General features: G+C 36.2%; 1 protein-coding gene and 2 long non-coding RNA genes across 4 annotated transcripts; 1 reads left to right on the forward strand and 2 right to left on the reverse strand.

Annotated features, from left to right (window-relative positions):
- Nucleotides 1-773: 773 nt before the first annotated feature.
- LOC144200258 (uncharacterized) lies at nucleotides 774-7,358 on the reverse strand. Its single transcript, XR_013327073.1, has 2 exons — nucleotides 5,789-7,358; nucleotides 774-2,635 (listed from the first exon to the last, which is right to left on the reverse strand). It is a non-coding gene; the product is annotated as an uncharacterized LOC144200258 (long non-coding RNA).
- Nucleotides 4,115-12,333, forward strand: scn2b (sodium channel, voltage-gated, type II, beta). Of its 2 annotated transcripts, XM_077722290.1 has the most exons (5): nucleotides 4,116-4,367; nucleotides 7,825-7,985; nucleotides 8,060-8,276; nucleotides 8,709-8,901; nucleotides 9,674-12,333. In XM_077722290.1, exons 1-5 carry the CDS (start codon nucleotides 4,286-4,288, stop codon nucleotides 9,681-9,683), a joined length of 663 nt encoding a protein of 220 aa, XP_077578416.1. In that variant the 5' UTR covers nucleotides 4,116-4,285; the 3' UTR covers nucleotides 9,684-12,333. The 2 variants fall into 2 exon arrangements, with proteins under 2 accessions (XP_077578417.1, XP_077578416.1); XM_077722291.1 differs by lacking the exon at nucleotides 9,674-12,333 and having other exon boundaries at nucleotides 4,115-4,367; nucleotides 8,709-8,905.
- LOC144200259 (uncharacterized) lies at nucleotides 8,028-14,706 on the reverse strand. The gene is made up of 2 exons (XR_013327074.1): nucleotides 13,955-14,706; nucleotides 8,028-8,830 (listed from the first exon to the last, which is right to left on the reverse strand). It is a non-coding gene; the product is annotated as an uncharacterized LOC144200259 (long non-coding RNA).
- Between the last annotated feature and the right edge of the window lie 1,581 nt (nucleotides 14,707-16,287).

A 16,287-nucleotide genomic window follows, 5' to 3' on the forward strand; every position in this document is an offset into this window, starting at 1 on the left:
CCCAATAAAGTGGAAGAAGTTGCAAAAAGAACATATTTGTGAAGTACAGACAGAAACCAAAGCTTTTCTTCGCCCAAGTACAATCAATGTGACCTGTTTAAAATATTGTTTTCTGCCATCCACTATGGGTAATAACCTTGTATTGAGTGTCTGGCCTAGTGTAAAAACATTTTTTCTATCTCCACTTATTATGCAGCGTTGGCCCTATGTTCTGAGTCAAGTTGATTTAGTGTGATCAGGCAGACCCTCAATCATTTGCCATTAATAAATGGTCTCAAGCATCATTCAGGATTATTATGTACTCCATGTTCTCATTCCACTATCGATGGTGTCTGTGAAAAACAGAAAGATTAGCCAGCCTGAGGTTGCCAATTCTATTGTCGTTCTTCTAACTGTGGAATCCAATTTGCTCCCTTTTTTCAACCAGCAGTGTGTGTTATAAATCAATATCCAATACGGCACAGTCCATGGCCCAGTTAGGAAGTGTTGTATCAATACTACCGTTATCTTTTGGATGAGAAGCTGCCTGCTACGATTGACTGCAAACGGCTTTCCTGGGTTAACATGCTTACTGGTGAGATATATTGGAGATGATTGCAGACAATGCTGCTTTCCTGAGTTAACATGCTTACTGCTGAGATATATTTGAGAATGGGGATTAATTGCAGTTGTTGCTACTTACACTCCAAATTAGTTTTTAGGTACTTTACATATTGTGTCAACTATAAGAATGTGTGGATTTTACTCAATTCCTCTAAAAAGATGATCTCAGATTTGTTTTTTTTAACCATATTTATTCTTGAAATGTGTGACATTGTCAAGCAGTGATTGCTGTACTTTCTGATTGCTTCCAAGCTGTTTTAAAATGTATTTGTGATATGGCACTTGTCCTCACACCAGGTACATTGATTATCTCATTCGCAGTACAAATGACAGTTCGTCTCAGCAGGAAGAGTTTATGTGCAATTCTCTTGATTGGTCTCCTCCTTCTACTTGGGTACTATTAAATGCATCATTGTGTTTCTTTTGTCTTGTGTGCTGATATTTCATTGTCTTACATTGGTGATCAAGATTATATTTTATATATATTATATGTTTAGATGCTTTTTCATCAAGCTAGTCATGTTTGTAAACAAAAAAAAATACAGGGATGTGTTTGGGAAAGGGTTAAGTTTGACAATATATTGGCCATGACACAAGGGGAAGTATCTATAGATGAAATCAATGGACACCTACAAGGACAAGACACACTGAAGGAAACACATGACATGAAGTAAACACCCACAAACTCAAACTCTAACACACAATGTAGTCTTTTTTTTTAATAAACTCAAATATTCATTTGGTATTTCTATTCATGTTGATGAATCAGACAAAATATTAATTAAAAATTGAGGTTTAAGTTTCAAGAACACAAATGAGACAACAACATTAATATATGAATCTCTGTTAATTGCTGTTGGTTGGAGAAAAGATTTATGTTGTACTTATTGTTGAGATGCAATGAATAGTTCAATGTTCTCAATGGTGTTTGCTGGAGAATGGAATGTTATACAACTGGCTATAGCTTATTATTCTGTTTTAAAAAAAATGTATTTCTCTTGTCAGTGGTAACGACGTTATTGTTCTCAATCTAGTCAAGGTGAATTGATTTTATTCACATCTTGAAAAGAAAAACTATAGCTGAAGATGAATTTGCCATTCAGCATCACAAAAGAGTGTAAAGATGGGCTATTTCACAAAACACATCTTTTTTTTCTCACTACCTCACTAATTGGCCAATTCAATTGAATTTACTGTACATTAGTTTTTATGAAATGTTTATCCATTACATTTAAATGACATTGAAGTTAAAAGCTTCTGTGGTCTTTCTGATATGAAAACAATGGAATAACGTGAATAATGTGAACCAATGACAGGCTTTTTATGTGAATTTTAGACCCAATACTTATCACAATTGTTGAGTTTGACAAGAACTTGAGAGATCACTAGAGAAACACTGGCACAAAATATATGAATGACCTTGTTCTTATCGATTTAGCTGTGAATGGTTCTCCATCTCTATACGCTGTGATTGTTTTAAAGACAAATCGAGAATTTGCCCGGCCTCTCACCCCTCAGTCACTTCACTTCCCTTCCAACCTATACAAGATAAGCAAGTGAAATTGAATGGGGAGAAAGAGAAATGTGGGATTTCAGAGAAGTCTTTCAACTCTTTACATCCAGAACATAAAACACAGTGAACAGAGATTAACTGCAAGAGTCGAAGTTCCATAGCCTTTTTTAATGTTACTAGGTATAAAAATAAACTTCTTTTATGTAGACATTTTAACCCCAACTGAATTGTGCATCTGCAAGTGTCAATATCACATTACCGCTGCCTTAGCTGTCACCAAAGGCCTACTCGATATCCGCCACTTGCTACCACACGCCCACAAACACGCTTTATTGTCTTTCGTCTCCGTGACTAATCACTAAACAAAGCTTTGACTGTTAGCTTCTGAAATCCTTTCTCTTTGAATTTTGTTGATAAAAAAAAATCCCTGGAGAAGAATAAGGGAAGAAGGACAAAAGAAATGAAGAGATGAGCGCTGGCCAATTCCTGCTGAGACCTCTTGATAGATGCAAGAGTTCTCTGAAAGAGGGAAAAAAATGAGTTTTGTTAATTCGCAAAGCTCTACTGACATGCTGCATACTTGTCATATGTACATTATGTATGTATGGCGTCCTATGTAGAAGATGTTGGTTTTGATTTTAGCACACAGTGCATTGCTTTGTGTTGCATGGATTTTAATAGGAGTTAGCCATGTATTATTCTTCCATTCATTTCGTATGATTATTTTTGGAGGTGATCCTGATCTGAATTCTGGTATATCCCCAATCTCAATGAGTAGTCTGTCATGTAGTATATCCTTTAAATACCGGCAACATTCCCTTGATGTTTAACAATGGTGAAAATTGTTTTTAGTGGAATCCAACCACAAATAAGATTAAGATAAAGGAGGGGGAGAGATTTTGATACAAAGATGTGCAGTGTGATGTGCAGCGATGATAGAGTCACATCAGCACCCTCTGGCCTTATAGGGAACTGCAATAAACTGTAAGGTGACAGTTTTTGCAAGCATTTTCTAAAATGTTAGATAGGTCGCCAACCAAGTAACATGTGACAGATATACTGATTGGACACTCTAAATTGCCCCTAGGTATGTTGGTTGTCCGCCTTCTCATGCCCAGCGATTGGCTGGTCACCGATTCAGGGTGTCCCTTGCCCGAAGTCAGCTGGGATAGGCTCCAGCACCCCCCGCGACCCTAGTGAGGATAAAGCTGTTCAGAAAACGAATTAATGAATTTAAAAGTATAATAGGGACCTGGTATATATGGGTTCAACTTTAAAATGGATACATTACTACAAAATACAACTAATTTTAAACTGACAAATATTACACAAGTCTGTTGCTTTAGAACAATAAATAATACAAATATGAATACACTGATGCTAGTGATTTATGATTGATAGTCATTTTAAAAAGGAGTTTATTTATTTACTCCTTTGGTTTTGTTTCTTGGGTGTTTTTTTTGCTTGTTTTTTGAACAGTCTGATGTTATTTATATTGAAGAAATCATTTCCAACAATATAAAGTAAATTAGTGTCCTATATATTCCTATACGTATATCAGAATTCAATAAATAAAAATGAAATAGAATAATATTTTTGCTCCTAATTAGGGGTGGGCAAGACAAGGTGCGCTGGGTTTATTATATGTTTGTCCTGCACATGGTTGGGAACAAGTCATCTTCTTAAAACGACGTTATTGTTTTCCTTCAGTCACCATCAATATGAAAATAAGAAATCCTAGTTTATGCTTGATCATCATTTCACAATATTAAACCAAATAGGGCATCCTTATATATACAAAGCAACTATCAAAACAGCAGACTCCATTCTCTTTCAGGTAATTATATTCCATCCTTGAATATTTCACAAAATTATCTGTCTTAATCACTTTTTTTATCATTATTTATTATTTTAACCAAATGATGGAAAAGACAGTGATAACGTTTGAAATTATGTTTGGTTTCGCCCTCCCGCCTCTACTGGAAAATATCTGGCAACCATGAGACCAACCACAAAAGGCTACAGACACTGCCAGCCATGTCCTGCCTCTAAACATATGATGTTTTTTTTCGTCTTTGTATTCATCCTAAACGCTAATTTTGCTCTTTTTTTTCTACCAGACATCATTTTTTGAAGGCGTAAAACGTTTGTGCATCCTGAACAGCGGCCATGTGTCTGAGTACGCTGGGAGAGAGAAGGTTTGATGCTCGGCTGGTGCTGCTGTTGCTCATGATAATGCTCTCGGTCTCCGGTAAGAAGCACACCGCCCTACATTGACAGCAAGGGCTTATTATCAGGCACATTATAGCATATTCTCACTCTATTTCCTAATGAAGTGTGCATGAATTGCATTAAAAATGACGTTGAACAATCAATATTACCATTAATATGTTTTCCAAGGCTGATTTCGCCATTTTTTTAATTTCTAAGGCCTAATATTTCTTCCCATCCCCACTGAAATCTGCCATAATAAAACGATCAATGAGTTCTCACGTTACATATTGATACATAAGCCACTTAAACCTCATACCACAACCCAAAAACAATTGTTTTTTATTGAGGTGGCTGACATTGGCCTAAAAATGAGCCTAATTACAATCTGCTCATCATGCTTATTTGGAGATTGCAACCTTCATTCAATAAATGTTTGGTTTACAACTGTAAACACAATATGACACAGTCAAGCCAAATTTAGTTATTCAACGTTACATGTTGATCACAAAAATCTATTTTTTTGTCATTTATACACGCAATATAATATTTGGAAACAACTGGTCATTACAGTAAAGCTTTTATACAGCATTTACTCTTATTTAACTATACTGATCTTTTTTTTAACAAGAAGGGCTCCCTTCCTTTTCAGTCTCCATGACAATCTCATAATGGTTCTCTTTTAAAGCTTTGTTTTCTTTGCTAAGCAAATATTTCAGCATTATCTGCTAGATCAACATCCTCCCTCTGCATTTGTTGTGATGCCAAAGTGTTTTCTGATTTTGTGCCACAAGAGGGCAGCAAATGATAAACCTTTAATTAAGTACTGTGGAGTTTCCCTGCACTATCTGCTTATATTAATTTTAGCTGGGAACATAGATGGTATGTTTTTATTTTTGTATCACATTATATGTACATCTGGTTATTTAAGGTTCAAATATTGCCTTACCAAACAAGCCTTACATGTCATTTGATGAAGGCAATACAGTTGGTGAAAAAAGGTGAGTTTGTAAGTACATAATGTGGCAGTTGAAAAGGAGGCATAAATACTCGACTGTCATTTAAATTTCAGCAGGTAAGTCAATCAAATATATCCTCTTTCTACATAATATATATTCAGCTTTTAACAAGAACATTGAGGGCAGGGCCTCAGACTGACCTTTTCACCTGGAATACAGTTGGAAATAAAAATACCTCAACCCCACGGTACCTCTCACTATCTTATTGCAATACAATGCCTTTTGTCATCTTTAATTTTTCAGTTCAAGACAGTGGTTTTGCCCCTAAGTACCCTGGCCCCTGTTTGTTCAAACAGTATTAGGTGTGCCAGAGTTTAAACTAGCAAGTTGACTTGTTGACATGTTATCTTTACCACTTCACAATGACAGTCATGGCTTGACAGCATAAGGCAGTCCCTTGGCAAGATAAACGCTTGCAAAGCTCCAATTGCTGACAACATACCTGGTCATGTCCCAATGAAGTAAGTGCACGGCTGAAGTCCTAGTTGTCTACGGAGACATTTTCAACTCTCCTAAGTCAAGCTGTCTTCACCGTATTCTTTGAAGCCACCGTGATCCTTAGTTCCAAAGGTCGCCTTCCTCCTCCTATGCAGTGCTTTGAACTACTAGTCATGCATAAATAGTCAGACATGTCAATATTTTTGTTACCCTGGGGAACTTCTCTTCACATATTGGACATTCAGTCGTTAGTAATGGAGTGGAAAACAATGTGTAAATGTCTCCTATTTCATATCACTTTTCCATCAAAATCAGTTCAGTGCCCCGTAATGAGGGTTTTATCATCTTTTGGAAAAACAGGTGAGCAAGAATTCTCTGTACTGTCGTTTCACCTTGACTTTCCGTGCATTGACCTTACATGTCTAACATACCCCCAAGACACAAAAAGAGTCAATATAATTTGTGTTGATGAGGTCATAATACTGATGAAGACAAAGTGTAAGCCAAATATTGGCTACTAGGAAATGGTATGAAAAGGTAAGGCAAGGCAAGTGAGGACGACAAAGAAGAGATTGGTTCAGGGAGTGAGGTATGCATGAGGTTGCTTCACTGCAGTATTTCATCTCTTGTGAGTGCGTGCTTCTGTCTCATAGCGTGGCTACCCATCTAATACAGAACTGCTGACTCATTGACGGTCAGTGTAGTGCACATAAAATGTTTTTGGACAACTGACCAAATACATTTTTAGTATTTTTTTTTAAGTCCTGTAAAGTCAAATTGTTGTTGTTGATTTTTTTTAGAGGGTTGTAGAGAGGTATGGCACCCCATCACTTTCGCAAAAAAAATATAAATATATTTAGGTCTCAATTTGTGGGGCTCTTAATTAAATCTTTTTTATCCCTAAATTTTTCGGTGGTTCCAATATTGTCACCATTTGTTTAGTGCATTGTGGGTTCAAGTTAATTTGCTATTAAAGACATTTTGGTATTGGTCCTTGCTAAAAAAAACCAACTGACATAGTGGTGTTGGTGTTCCCGAAAACAGTGACAATGCATGTTTTAAACACAACTAAAACACATTTTCACAAAGACAGGCGTTTGAACAGGGCTCTGTAGAGTTTCATAGACTTGTGCTGCTTTCTTGGTGGATATACAGTAAGTAAATGTAGATATTTCATGCAGTGCTGGGCTTGGCTGTGTAAGCAGATACTGTTGGTCAGTATGTGCGGTTGACATTGACAAGGCACAACCTTTCTTAGCTCACTGCTGACAATGCAGACTTTTTCTAGAAGTGTGGGTTGTATGTGTTTTATAAATATATGTCTATGTGTGTGGAATGCACCGAGTGCATATTAGGTTTGGCATCAAGACACAATGTACTGAGGTGGATGTTGTTCACTCGTGACTTTAGGTGTAAATTATGTACATATAGGACAGTTGAGATTCAGAGGTTGCGTGATTTTGCGCGCGTGCGCATGTGGGTGCGCTGCAGAGGGGCAGTGGTGCAGGAGAAATGGGAAGTGAGCCAGAAACACCCAACTGCAGTACAGAATGGTGCAGAGTCAGAACACACACACACACTTTTTGCCTTGGAGTGCAAAAATGCCTACGAAACCAATAGTCATACATACAGCAGTGTAGAGGATTGAAGTTCAAACTAAATCTAAAACCTCTTTGTCATAACCTCTAGTTACTCAGAGGTCAAATATGGTTTTATGTAACTGTTTTGAGAATCCGATTGAAAATTGTTTTTAAAGCCCTAAGAGCTAGATTTTACTTTTCACAATCAGTCATTTATAAGCCAGAAACTACTAATAGTACATCTTGCGTATAAAGTTTCAGTTAAATTTGTTAGCTAGTTCAGGTTTTGCAGACTTTTTAAGACTAGTATATGAAAATATAATCATGTTTGTTTCACAGCCATATAAACCATAAATCTTTTGTCAACCTTTTAGATTATGAATGCCAGAACATTTGTTTTGTTTACTGACAAACTTTATGCTTCCAGTGTTTTGAGTTATTTTTATTTTTTATCTTGCAGGTTGTTCAGGCATGGATGTTATTATGCCTAATAAAATAAATGCAAAGAATGGGTCAGATATCAAAATCCCATGCACTTTTACCTCCTGCTACAAGATAGACACAAAGAAATTTGTCATGAACTGGACTTACCATGAATCAATCAACGATACTGAACAAATGGTAAGAAAGATAACCATTCAAAAATATGAACTCCAACTGCAGTTATCAACCAGTGTTTCTGTTTATCCCTACAGTTTTTGGCATATGACAAGAAAAAAGGAATGTTGACCTTGCTGCCAGAACGGTTTGGAGACCGGGTGGTGTTTACAGGGAACCTGGAAAAGAATGATTTGTCAATCACCCTATCAGATGTACAAGAAGAAGATGAGGGACTTTATAACTGTTATGTGATAAATCCTCCAGATCGCATACACGGTCATGGGTCCATAAAGCTCAATGTCTTTACTAAACGTAAGATACTTACTCGACCTGCCCAAACATTTACATAAAAATCCTAGTGGCTTTCAGAGGACAGCAAACATCACTTCCGATGTTCATTATCTTGCAACTCTCAATTGAGTCATACGTGTAAACCCAAATCACGCAAATCTCTTTAAGCTCTTACCAAATAGAGTTAATGCCAAGTAACGACACATACTTTGATGTGTGTGTGCTTTCTCGATACCACAAACCTTTTCATGGGTCAGCTTTTTATGCATTAATGGAAAACAAGAGGTAGAACTTAGTCGATCGGCATAGTTTTCCATTTAGAATAGCCAAGCTGACTCAACAGCATTTTCATTCCTTGCTGTTAAAATCATCCCATTTGTGCTTTTAGCCAGCAATGCCCTCTCTCGCTTGCCTTTTAATATAAACTTAGCTCTCTCCTTTTTGTTTTCTCAGTACCCCCACCGAGAGACTCAACGATTGCGGTTGCGATCGGTGCATCAGTGGGTGGAGCACTTGCTCTCCTCATCCTGTCCATGGTGGTCGTGAAATTTCTCCGTCATCATCTGAAACACGATCTGACCTCAGAGGAAAAAATGGAGGAGGAGGGGAAATTAGAGCCCGAAGGTGCCGCAGAAGAGGGACCAAAGTAAGAAATAACACATTCAAATCAGAACGGTTAAGGATAATAAGCCATGTAGTTATTTAAAAGCACACCCACACTCTTTGCATCCCTTTTTATTTTCTACTGCAATTTCTACTGATACATTGAATGCCCAAATCTATATGAGTGCTATTTTAATAGTTTTAACTGAATCTGAAGGTCTTTATGAATCCTACTGTACATTTGTTACCTAAACAACTAACATGCAGTTTTTCTACTCTAAGAGATGCTTTGAAACTTTGAACATTTTAAACATAGGTTGTATTTTCTTCTCAATGTGTTATATTTAAAGCATGCATAATCCATGACAATGAATTTCTGTCAAATCATTATTTTTTAGACCGGAAATTCATTAGATGTGACTGCCTTTGAGACAAATTCTTCAGACTGCATTTTAGCCTATTTTGAAAGTACTCCTACTGTAAAACTCGTGGAGATTTTACCCTTCTGCTTGGTCAGCGCTGATGGCAATAGAATTGATTTTTGTGTAAGTGTTTTTTTTTCTTCACAATATCAGTTCTGCTAAAACAGCAGTGGCATACATTAGCTTACCACTTTGAGTCAGCATGCGAGGCACTGAGTAAAAAAATACTGTAGAAAATGGATGAAACATGAGCCTTATATGCACCCCATGTGAGTTCCAAATTAGCACATTATTATTATTATTATTTCAGATTCTAAACCAAAGCTTCACGCACTCGGACTCTTTATTTCATTAAACTATTACTGATCTACAACTCTTTTCTGATATTTGCAGACAAGCGTAAATGACCTGCGGCACTGTCTACAGCACCACCACTGGTAAACAAAACAATTCACACTTTTACTAAAGGTGGACACAGTCATACATTTGTTTTATAAATGACTTTTATTTTTATTTGTGTTTTAATCCAGTATAAAGCCTTTTAAATATTTTAGGACCATCAACATTAAATCAAGGCTAAGTCTTTTAATCGTTATGTGTTCAGGTACAAGGGTAATAAGATTCTCCACATTATGGCTTATGCCTAAATTACCTACAGGTTAGCAAAGAGTGGGTGAAAATGTAATACTCACAGATTTTGTCAATGTTTTCCAAACAATTTTTAAAAGGTGCATTTTTTTTATTTAACCATATTGAGGCAGGCATTACCAACTGTTTTTTGTCAGCCCCAGGTAGGTGCAATACAATATATTTTTGTTATAAGCTTGAATCTGTTTTATGCGACCTTTCCCAATTTATGTGCATTACATGATAATGATGTTAACTTTCAAAAAGGTTTTATCAAAGACAACAACAAAAATTATTAACATGCATTATTTTATTACTATAAATCTCTGCAAGTGTTTACATTGTCAAATTATGACTTCAACAAATTTCTAAGAAAGTGAGCCATTTTTGGAATGAGTTTCACTACCGATGAACACAACTAAATACAAGACTTTATGTTCAGGGATAGTTTTTCTTGTACTGATTTTTTAACAAGGGAATTTAAATTTAACAAAATTAGTTCAATGATATTAAATGGTCAACTTAACATTTGTATTTAACTTAACTGTATCTTCGAATCTTTATTTTTGAGGCCAAAGAATTTAGTTTTTTTCCAGTTTTGTTTCAGAAGATATGTGGCTTCTAGTTGTCCATTATAGCCACTAAATAAATCAATACACTCCAAGTGCATATTTGCGAGTTTCAGTCAACATGAGTGTGTTTTTACGAAAGGGAATGAAAGACGTGTTTGTCATTTTTAAGATTTTACATCTTAATCTTAATTACAATCGGGTAGACGTTTTAGCTATCCATTGCCAGTTTAAACTATAAATCACAAGGAAAATACTTGCCATAGTACACATGACAAGCTATGGCTTAATTTTATAATGTACCAACCAGAAATTAACAAGAGAACAATTCACTTCAAAAACACAATAAAATGTATTTGTATGATACATACATACACTGTATGCTTGTACACTAGCAATGATAGAAAAAAATGAAGAATTTTACTCTAGGGGCAACTGTGTTTCAGTCCAACTCCTGACTTCTTAATTATTCGATTTAAGGTTAAATTACAAATATAGTACATTTGAATATTATTCTTATAATATTGAATGATCAGAATATGAAATACACCAAACTTTAAAGCACCAAACTAAAAGCAATTCTACTGCCTAAAGCTCATTAAGCATAATTAAATAAAAAATGAGCAGTAATTGACTATTAAAATGTATATGCTATGGAGCTTGTCCCAGCTTTTTTGCTGATGTTTTTAGTCAAGCTTCTCCACTTATTATTTCTTATGAACGCAGAATTGAGTAGAGTGGATCCAGTGTTTACTAGAATATTTTTCAGATGTATCTGTGAGCGTCATGTCTTTGGATACATGCACAAAAAGTGTGTTGTACAGTAGCGTTCTTGTTTTTTTTGTTTTTTTTTTTGAGGGGGGCAATGCAGTAAAAGACAAATGCACCATTGATGTTGCAAAGTCATGTCTAATTTTGCCTAGAAAATTAATAGCAGAGGATTTTGTTTTATTTAGTTCTATTTTCTTATCACAATCACTTTGTCTTATGGTTGCAACTATTTTTAGTTAGTTCTTAGTTCACAAAAGGCCTATTTGTGATGAATGCACGAAATGTTGTTGTGGTTCCAGTGCAGTGCACGTTCTCTAATTTCACTCGTCATGTTATATTTTAATGTACTCTAACCCTGTGCTGGCCATATGATCATTTACAACACTGTATGCACATGTTTGTGGTATTGTGTAAATCTTCATATCACAGTAGATGGCAAAAAGCTCAAAAACATAATTGATTGTACTTTATCATCACATTACCTGAACTGGAAAGAGCCTTTGTTTTTTTTTCTTTTGGTAGTTCTGCAACATAAATCCTGCACTATGTAAACGCATGTATCGTGTAATATACAATCCGTTAGCATCCCAATTAACACATTCCAACACGTATCCAAGTCAGTTATGTCAGAAAAAAAAACAATGTACTAAGTGCATAAGAGCATGCATGTGTAGCAATAAGCACATTGTTTATATGGCACTTTTTTATTGTGCTCAAAGGAACTTGAGTTTAATATTGACAGTTTGCCTCTTAGATGTTTTGTATTGTTTACTGGGAGAATGTCATAGAAGCATAAATCCAAATGAAGTTCAGCCAACTGATTATTACATTGTTTCGTGTCTTAATAATCAGGTCACTGTTTTGCACATTGTTACATATATAACATCATACTGTATTTGGATGATGCATGTAAAAAAAATGTAGGGGTATAAAAAGATATATGGGTTGGCTTGCTGGAAGATGTAGCCTTTGTAATCACAACATGGCATGGTGATTGTATGGCTAAGAATGTTTTCCATTTTTCCTTAATTTAGGCACTGGGAATATTTTAAAAAATGCATTATCTAAATAAAGTATTTCATCATATTTGACTGTTTTATTATTTGATATTCCTAATAATCATAATAATACAATTAATAAGAAAAATGTTAGCCTTTTAAGACTACAGTGAACACAAATGTATTTTTTAAATAAATAGACATTGCTGTCTCCCTTTTTGAATGATAGCAATAATAGAGAGACAATGAGTGTATGTTATAAAATGTGGTTTCTGATGTGTGTTAAAAATCAATGTATTTCTCCAACAGTCACATTCACTAATGCTGTGTTATAAATGGGGCGTAATCATCAGCGCAAGATTAAAAGACATAGGTAAGTCTTGATTTGCATTTGAACAAAGGTAAGAAAGATTCCCTTTAAAACTTTGAGAAGAAAGAAATGCAGGGCTCCCACTGCATTTAGCTGCTACCTCAAGAGTAATGCATAGTCATTATTTTTATTGCAGGTATAATTTGTTTCTATACTGCTCCATCAAAATATGACTGTGTGTGATAGGTCTGGGGCACACTAATGTTTGGAACCACTGATCTAAAACACTATTATGCGGAGTTTTTGGGAGAGGCACTGACGAGTGTTGGGGTCACACATAAATAGTACAGAGAAGTGTAGGTCTGCTTTTTCCACAATTTATAATTTTTAGACTTTTCATGGGCAAAGCACACATCAGTGAGAAATGTAATTGTGGGCCTTCTAACTTAGAGTAAGTGTACTGAACAACTGATCCCACATATTGCCTGATGGATGAGGAAAACAGAACATGATTGTAAAATAAAGATAGCAAAGGTGCGATTTGTGCAGCTTCATTGCTGCAGTGCATCATCAAGTAATAACCACAAGAGGCAAACCCAGGCTGAGCCAAGCTGCATTCAGAGGTCAGCTGGGACAACCTGCATTACTTTGCATTTCAACACACATGCAGATTTTGGCTTTCAACTATTAATGTTGCTACATGTGTATAACGATAGCACCATTAAGAATTTCATAACAACCAATGGATACATTTCATTTAAAGATAAACCAAGTACTGTATTAGCTGCATAATTTAATTAGTATGGAATTTTAGATACAATGTGTACCGAAGTATTATCTACTTGTGGAAGTGTGCATCTCAGAATACTTTAAATTACAATGGGGGAATAATCTTTGTAACATCGAATTGAAGGGACACTGATGCCCTTGAAAACTACATAAAACTAAATACCCAAATTGATTTACTAACATTTGTGGTTGTCTAAACTGGTATTAAAAATGTTTACCGTAAAGACAATTCTCATTTTTATGCTCATTTGACTTAAAATTATTTTTCTTGGTCATCTTATATGGAAATTACATATTCAAAATATTATTTTTTTAAATATACATATGCGAGATCCTGTCAATTGCATATCATTGTTTTAGTTTTTTACATTTGGTAAATATTTACAGCTCTAGTATCAGACAAGTTTGAGTAAATCGTCCCCATGCTTAATATACGATAAATTTAGTTGCGTTAAACCAGTCTTTCCACCCATTCATTTCTATTACACTGGTTCCCCTCCATTAAGGTCATAGGAATACTGGAATCTCTCCCTGCTTAATTAAGACTGACCACAATTCGCATGCAAAGCAAACATCACATTTGCGTAATTCAGGCCTTCAATTGACTGACCTTAAACACATCTGAAATGTGATGTAGAAAGTTGGAGCACCTGAAGAAAAACCTCAGTTGCAGGGAGAGCATGCAAACTAAAAAACAAAATTTTAAACAACTTCAGATGTCCAACATAAATAGAAAATTAACATTAGTAATATAATTCTCTATAAATGAATACATCTCTGAACACATCTCTTACTTCATTGCTATTCTCAATGATTCCAAATCAACAAAAATTGCACAGGAAATATTAGTGCTCTTCATTAAAAGTTTACTTAAAAGTCAAGTAAATCATGGCTATTTTCAAGTGAGTGTCCTTTAAGGCCAACCAAGCATTCACGACAAAAATCCATGCACAAACGCCCTTACAAATATTTCATGACAACTTTGCTTTCAGAGCTAACATTTGAAAAACTTTTAACTTTCGCTTTGACTTTCAACACTAAACTGGACTCACCTTTTTTGGTTTTATCCAGATCAGATAGGAGAGCCTTGTCGTTTAAAAAAAAAACATGCATAACCTACAAAATGACAAACCAGATGGCCTGGTGAGTTGGAAAAAAGATGATGCTCAGATTGGGACGGATCTAAAAATGAAGCCGAGACCGGACCGCTCAGGATGTTCTCTGAAATGTGCTCACTCACCGGCTGGTGCAAAGAGAGAGAGAAGGGGAGAAAGAGGGAGGGAGTGAAAGTAAAGGAGAGGGTGAACAGAAGCGTTAGGTGATAGGAAGGTTAACCAGAAAGCGTGCGTGTCAGTCAGTTGGTTCAAATCTAGGAAGATGATGTTGCTCTTGTAGAGAAAAGGTTGCGACCTGCATTTGCATGTGTGCTTTTGTTTAAGTGTGTGTGTGGTAGCCATGTGGCTTCACTGCAGCATTTCAGCTCCTTGGCCGTCCCAGAAAGAGATCCTCCACACCCTCCCCTCTCATGTTACTCCCTTTTGCCTCCTGTCACATCGACTCCCCTCAGACCTTTCCTGCCTTTCCGCCAATTCCTCTTTTCCTCTCGCCATCACTTTCTCCCACAGCTTCACTAATATTCTCTTCTCCCTTCCTCCCATCAGTGTAATGTCCTCTCTTGCCCCGCCTTCCAAGCATTCCAAGGTCACCTTATCCAGGAGCAGGTGCGTATGTACATATGCCACTGTCACTAGATATTAGAAAAAACACAGCAGGACCTCTATGCACACACGGAAATCCTTTGCGTATTCTCTTTATTTACTGTTTATACCATTACACATTGTTTCATAAGTGTCCCATATAGGTGCACAAATTAATGTGCTTGTGGTCAGTCATTATTTGAATCTTGAAGTATGAACCCATTGCTATATGATAGGCAGGATGAGAAAGGAAGTCAAGTGGTGTGTCAACGGCAATGACGCTACAGGACCATCAATATTAATAGTCTTTTGAAGGACACTCTACTGTGCAGATCCATCCATTTTCTATGGGCTCCTCTTCAGGAGGGTCACAGAGGTGCTGGAGATTATCTCAGTTGAATATGGCAGCAGGCGGTTCCCACCCTGAGTGGTTGCCAGTAAATAGTAGGGTACAGAGACAGTGTAGCAATAGTATGGTAGTTCATATCGATAACCTTTTTACAACTCTTGTACGCTTGTTTCCCAAGTGACTAAGGGTGAAGCTAACTATCCACACTGCATTAGATACTGCACTTATGCACCTATGAGTTAAAACCACAAATCGACAGCCCTTTATAGAGAGACAGCACTTTAAAAAAATAATTAAATGTGCCACCTTAACAAAATATTAATCAAATCCACTATTAACCTGTACAACATGGAAATCTTTTACATCTTTCTGCCCAGGCTACATGCTTTTTCTCAAAGGAATGTACTTGAACCCATAAAATGAGTCCTTCACCAAGATTAGACGATACAAAGAGACCTTACATAAATCCAATCTAAACCACCCACATAACCCTGCCGTGTCAGTGAGGGATAGTGGTCCACACCCTTAATGCACAGACTGACCTCTTTCGCTGGGTTCATCACTTTCCTGGCTTAACTGCTTGTGGAGTTGCCATCGACACCTGCACATCCAAAAGTAGTACATAAATAGGGAAAGTAGGACTTGTGGATAGCCTTTACAGACAAATTCAGAACTTTATGACAAGCTGTAAGAATTTCAGATCGGTATTAGAAACTCACTTATGAACGCACTTGATAGCTGTGACTCACAAGGTTTCTTTAAGCCGGTAGAACTTTTGATTAATGTTATCTCCAAATTAAAAATGGAATTTTATTTGGATTTATACGGCGTACACAATTTGAAATGATCCAAAACGTATAAGATACGGGGAATACGTATAAGTTGAAGGTATGTCCA

This window comes from Stigmatopora nigra, chromosome 8 (genome assembly GCF_051989575.1).
Source record: "Stigmatopora nigra isolate UIUO_SnigA chromosome 8, RoL_Snig_1.1, whole genome shotgun sequence".
NCBI classification, from domain to species: domain Eukaryota; kingdom Metazoa; phylum Chordata; class Actinopteri; order Syngnathiformes; family Syngnathidae; genus Stigmatopora; species Stigmatopora nigra.

Excerpts from the sequence above, each read along its gene's own strand:
- scn2b (XM_077722290.1), top strand. The coding sequence starts at position 4,286 with ATGTGTCTGAGTACGCTGGGAGAGAGAAGGTTTGATGCTCGGCTGGTG. Across the intron at positions 4,368-7,824 it reads GATAATGCTCTCGGTCTCCG|GTTGTTCAGGCATGGATGTT; the intron begins GTAAGAAGCACA and ends TTTATCTTGCAG. Across the intron at positions 7,986-8,059 it reads TCAACGATACTGAACAAATG|TTTTTGGCATATGACAAGAA; the intron begins GTAAGAAAGATA and ends TTATCCCTACAG.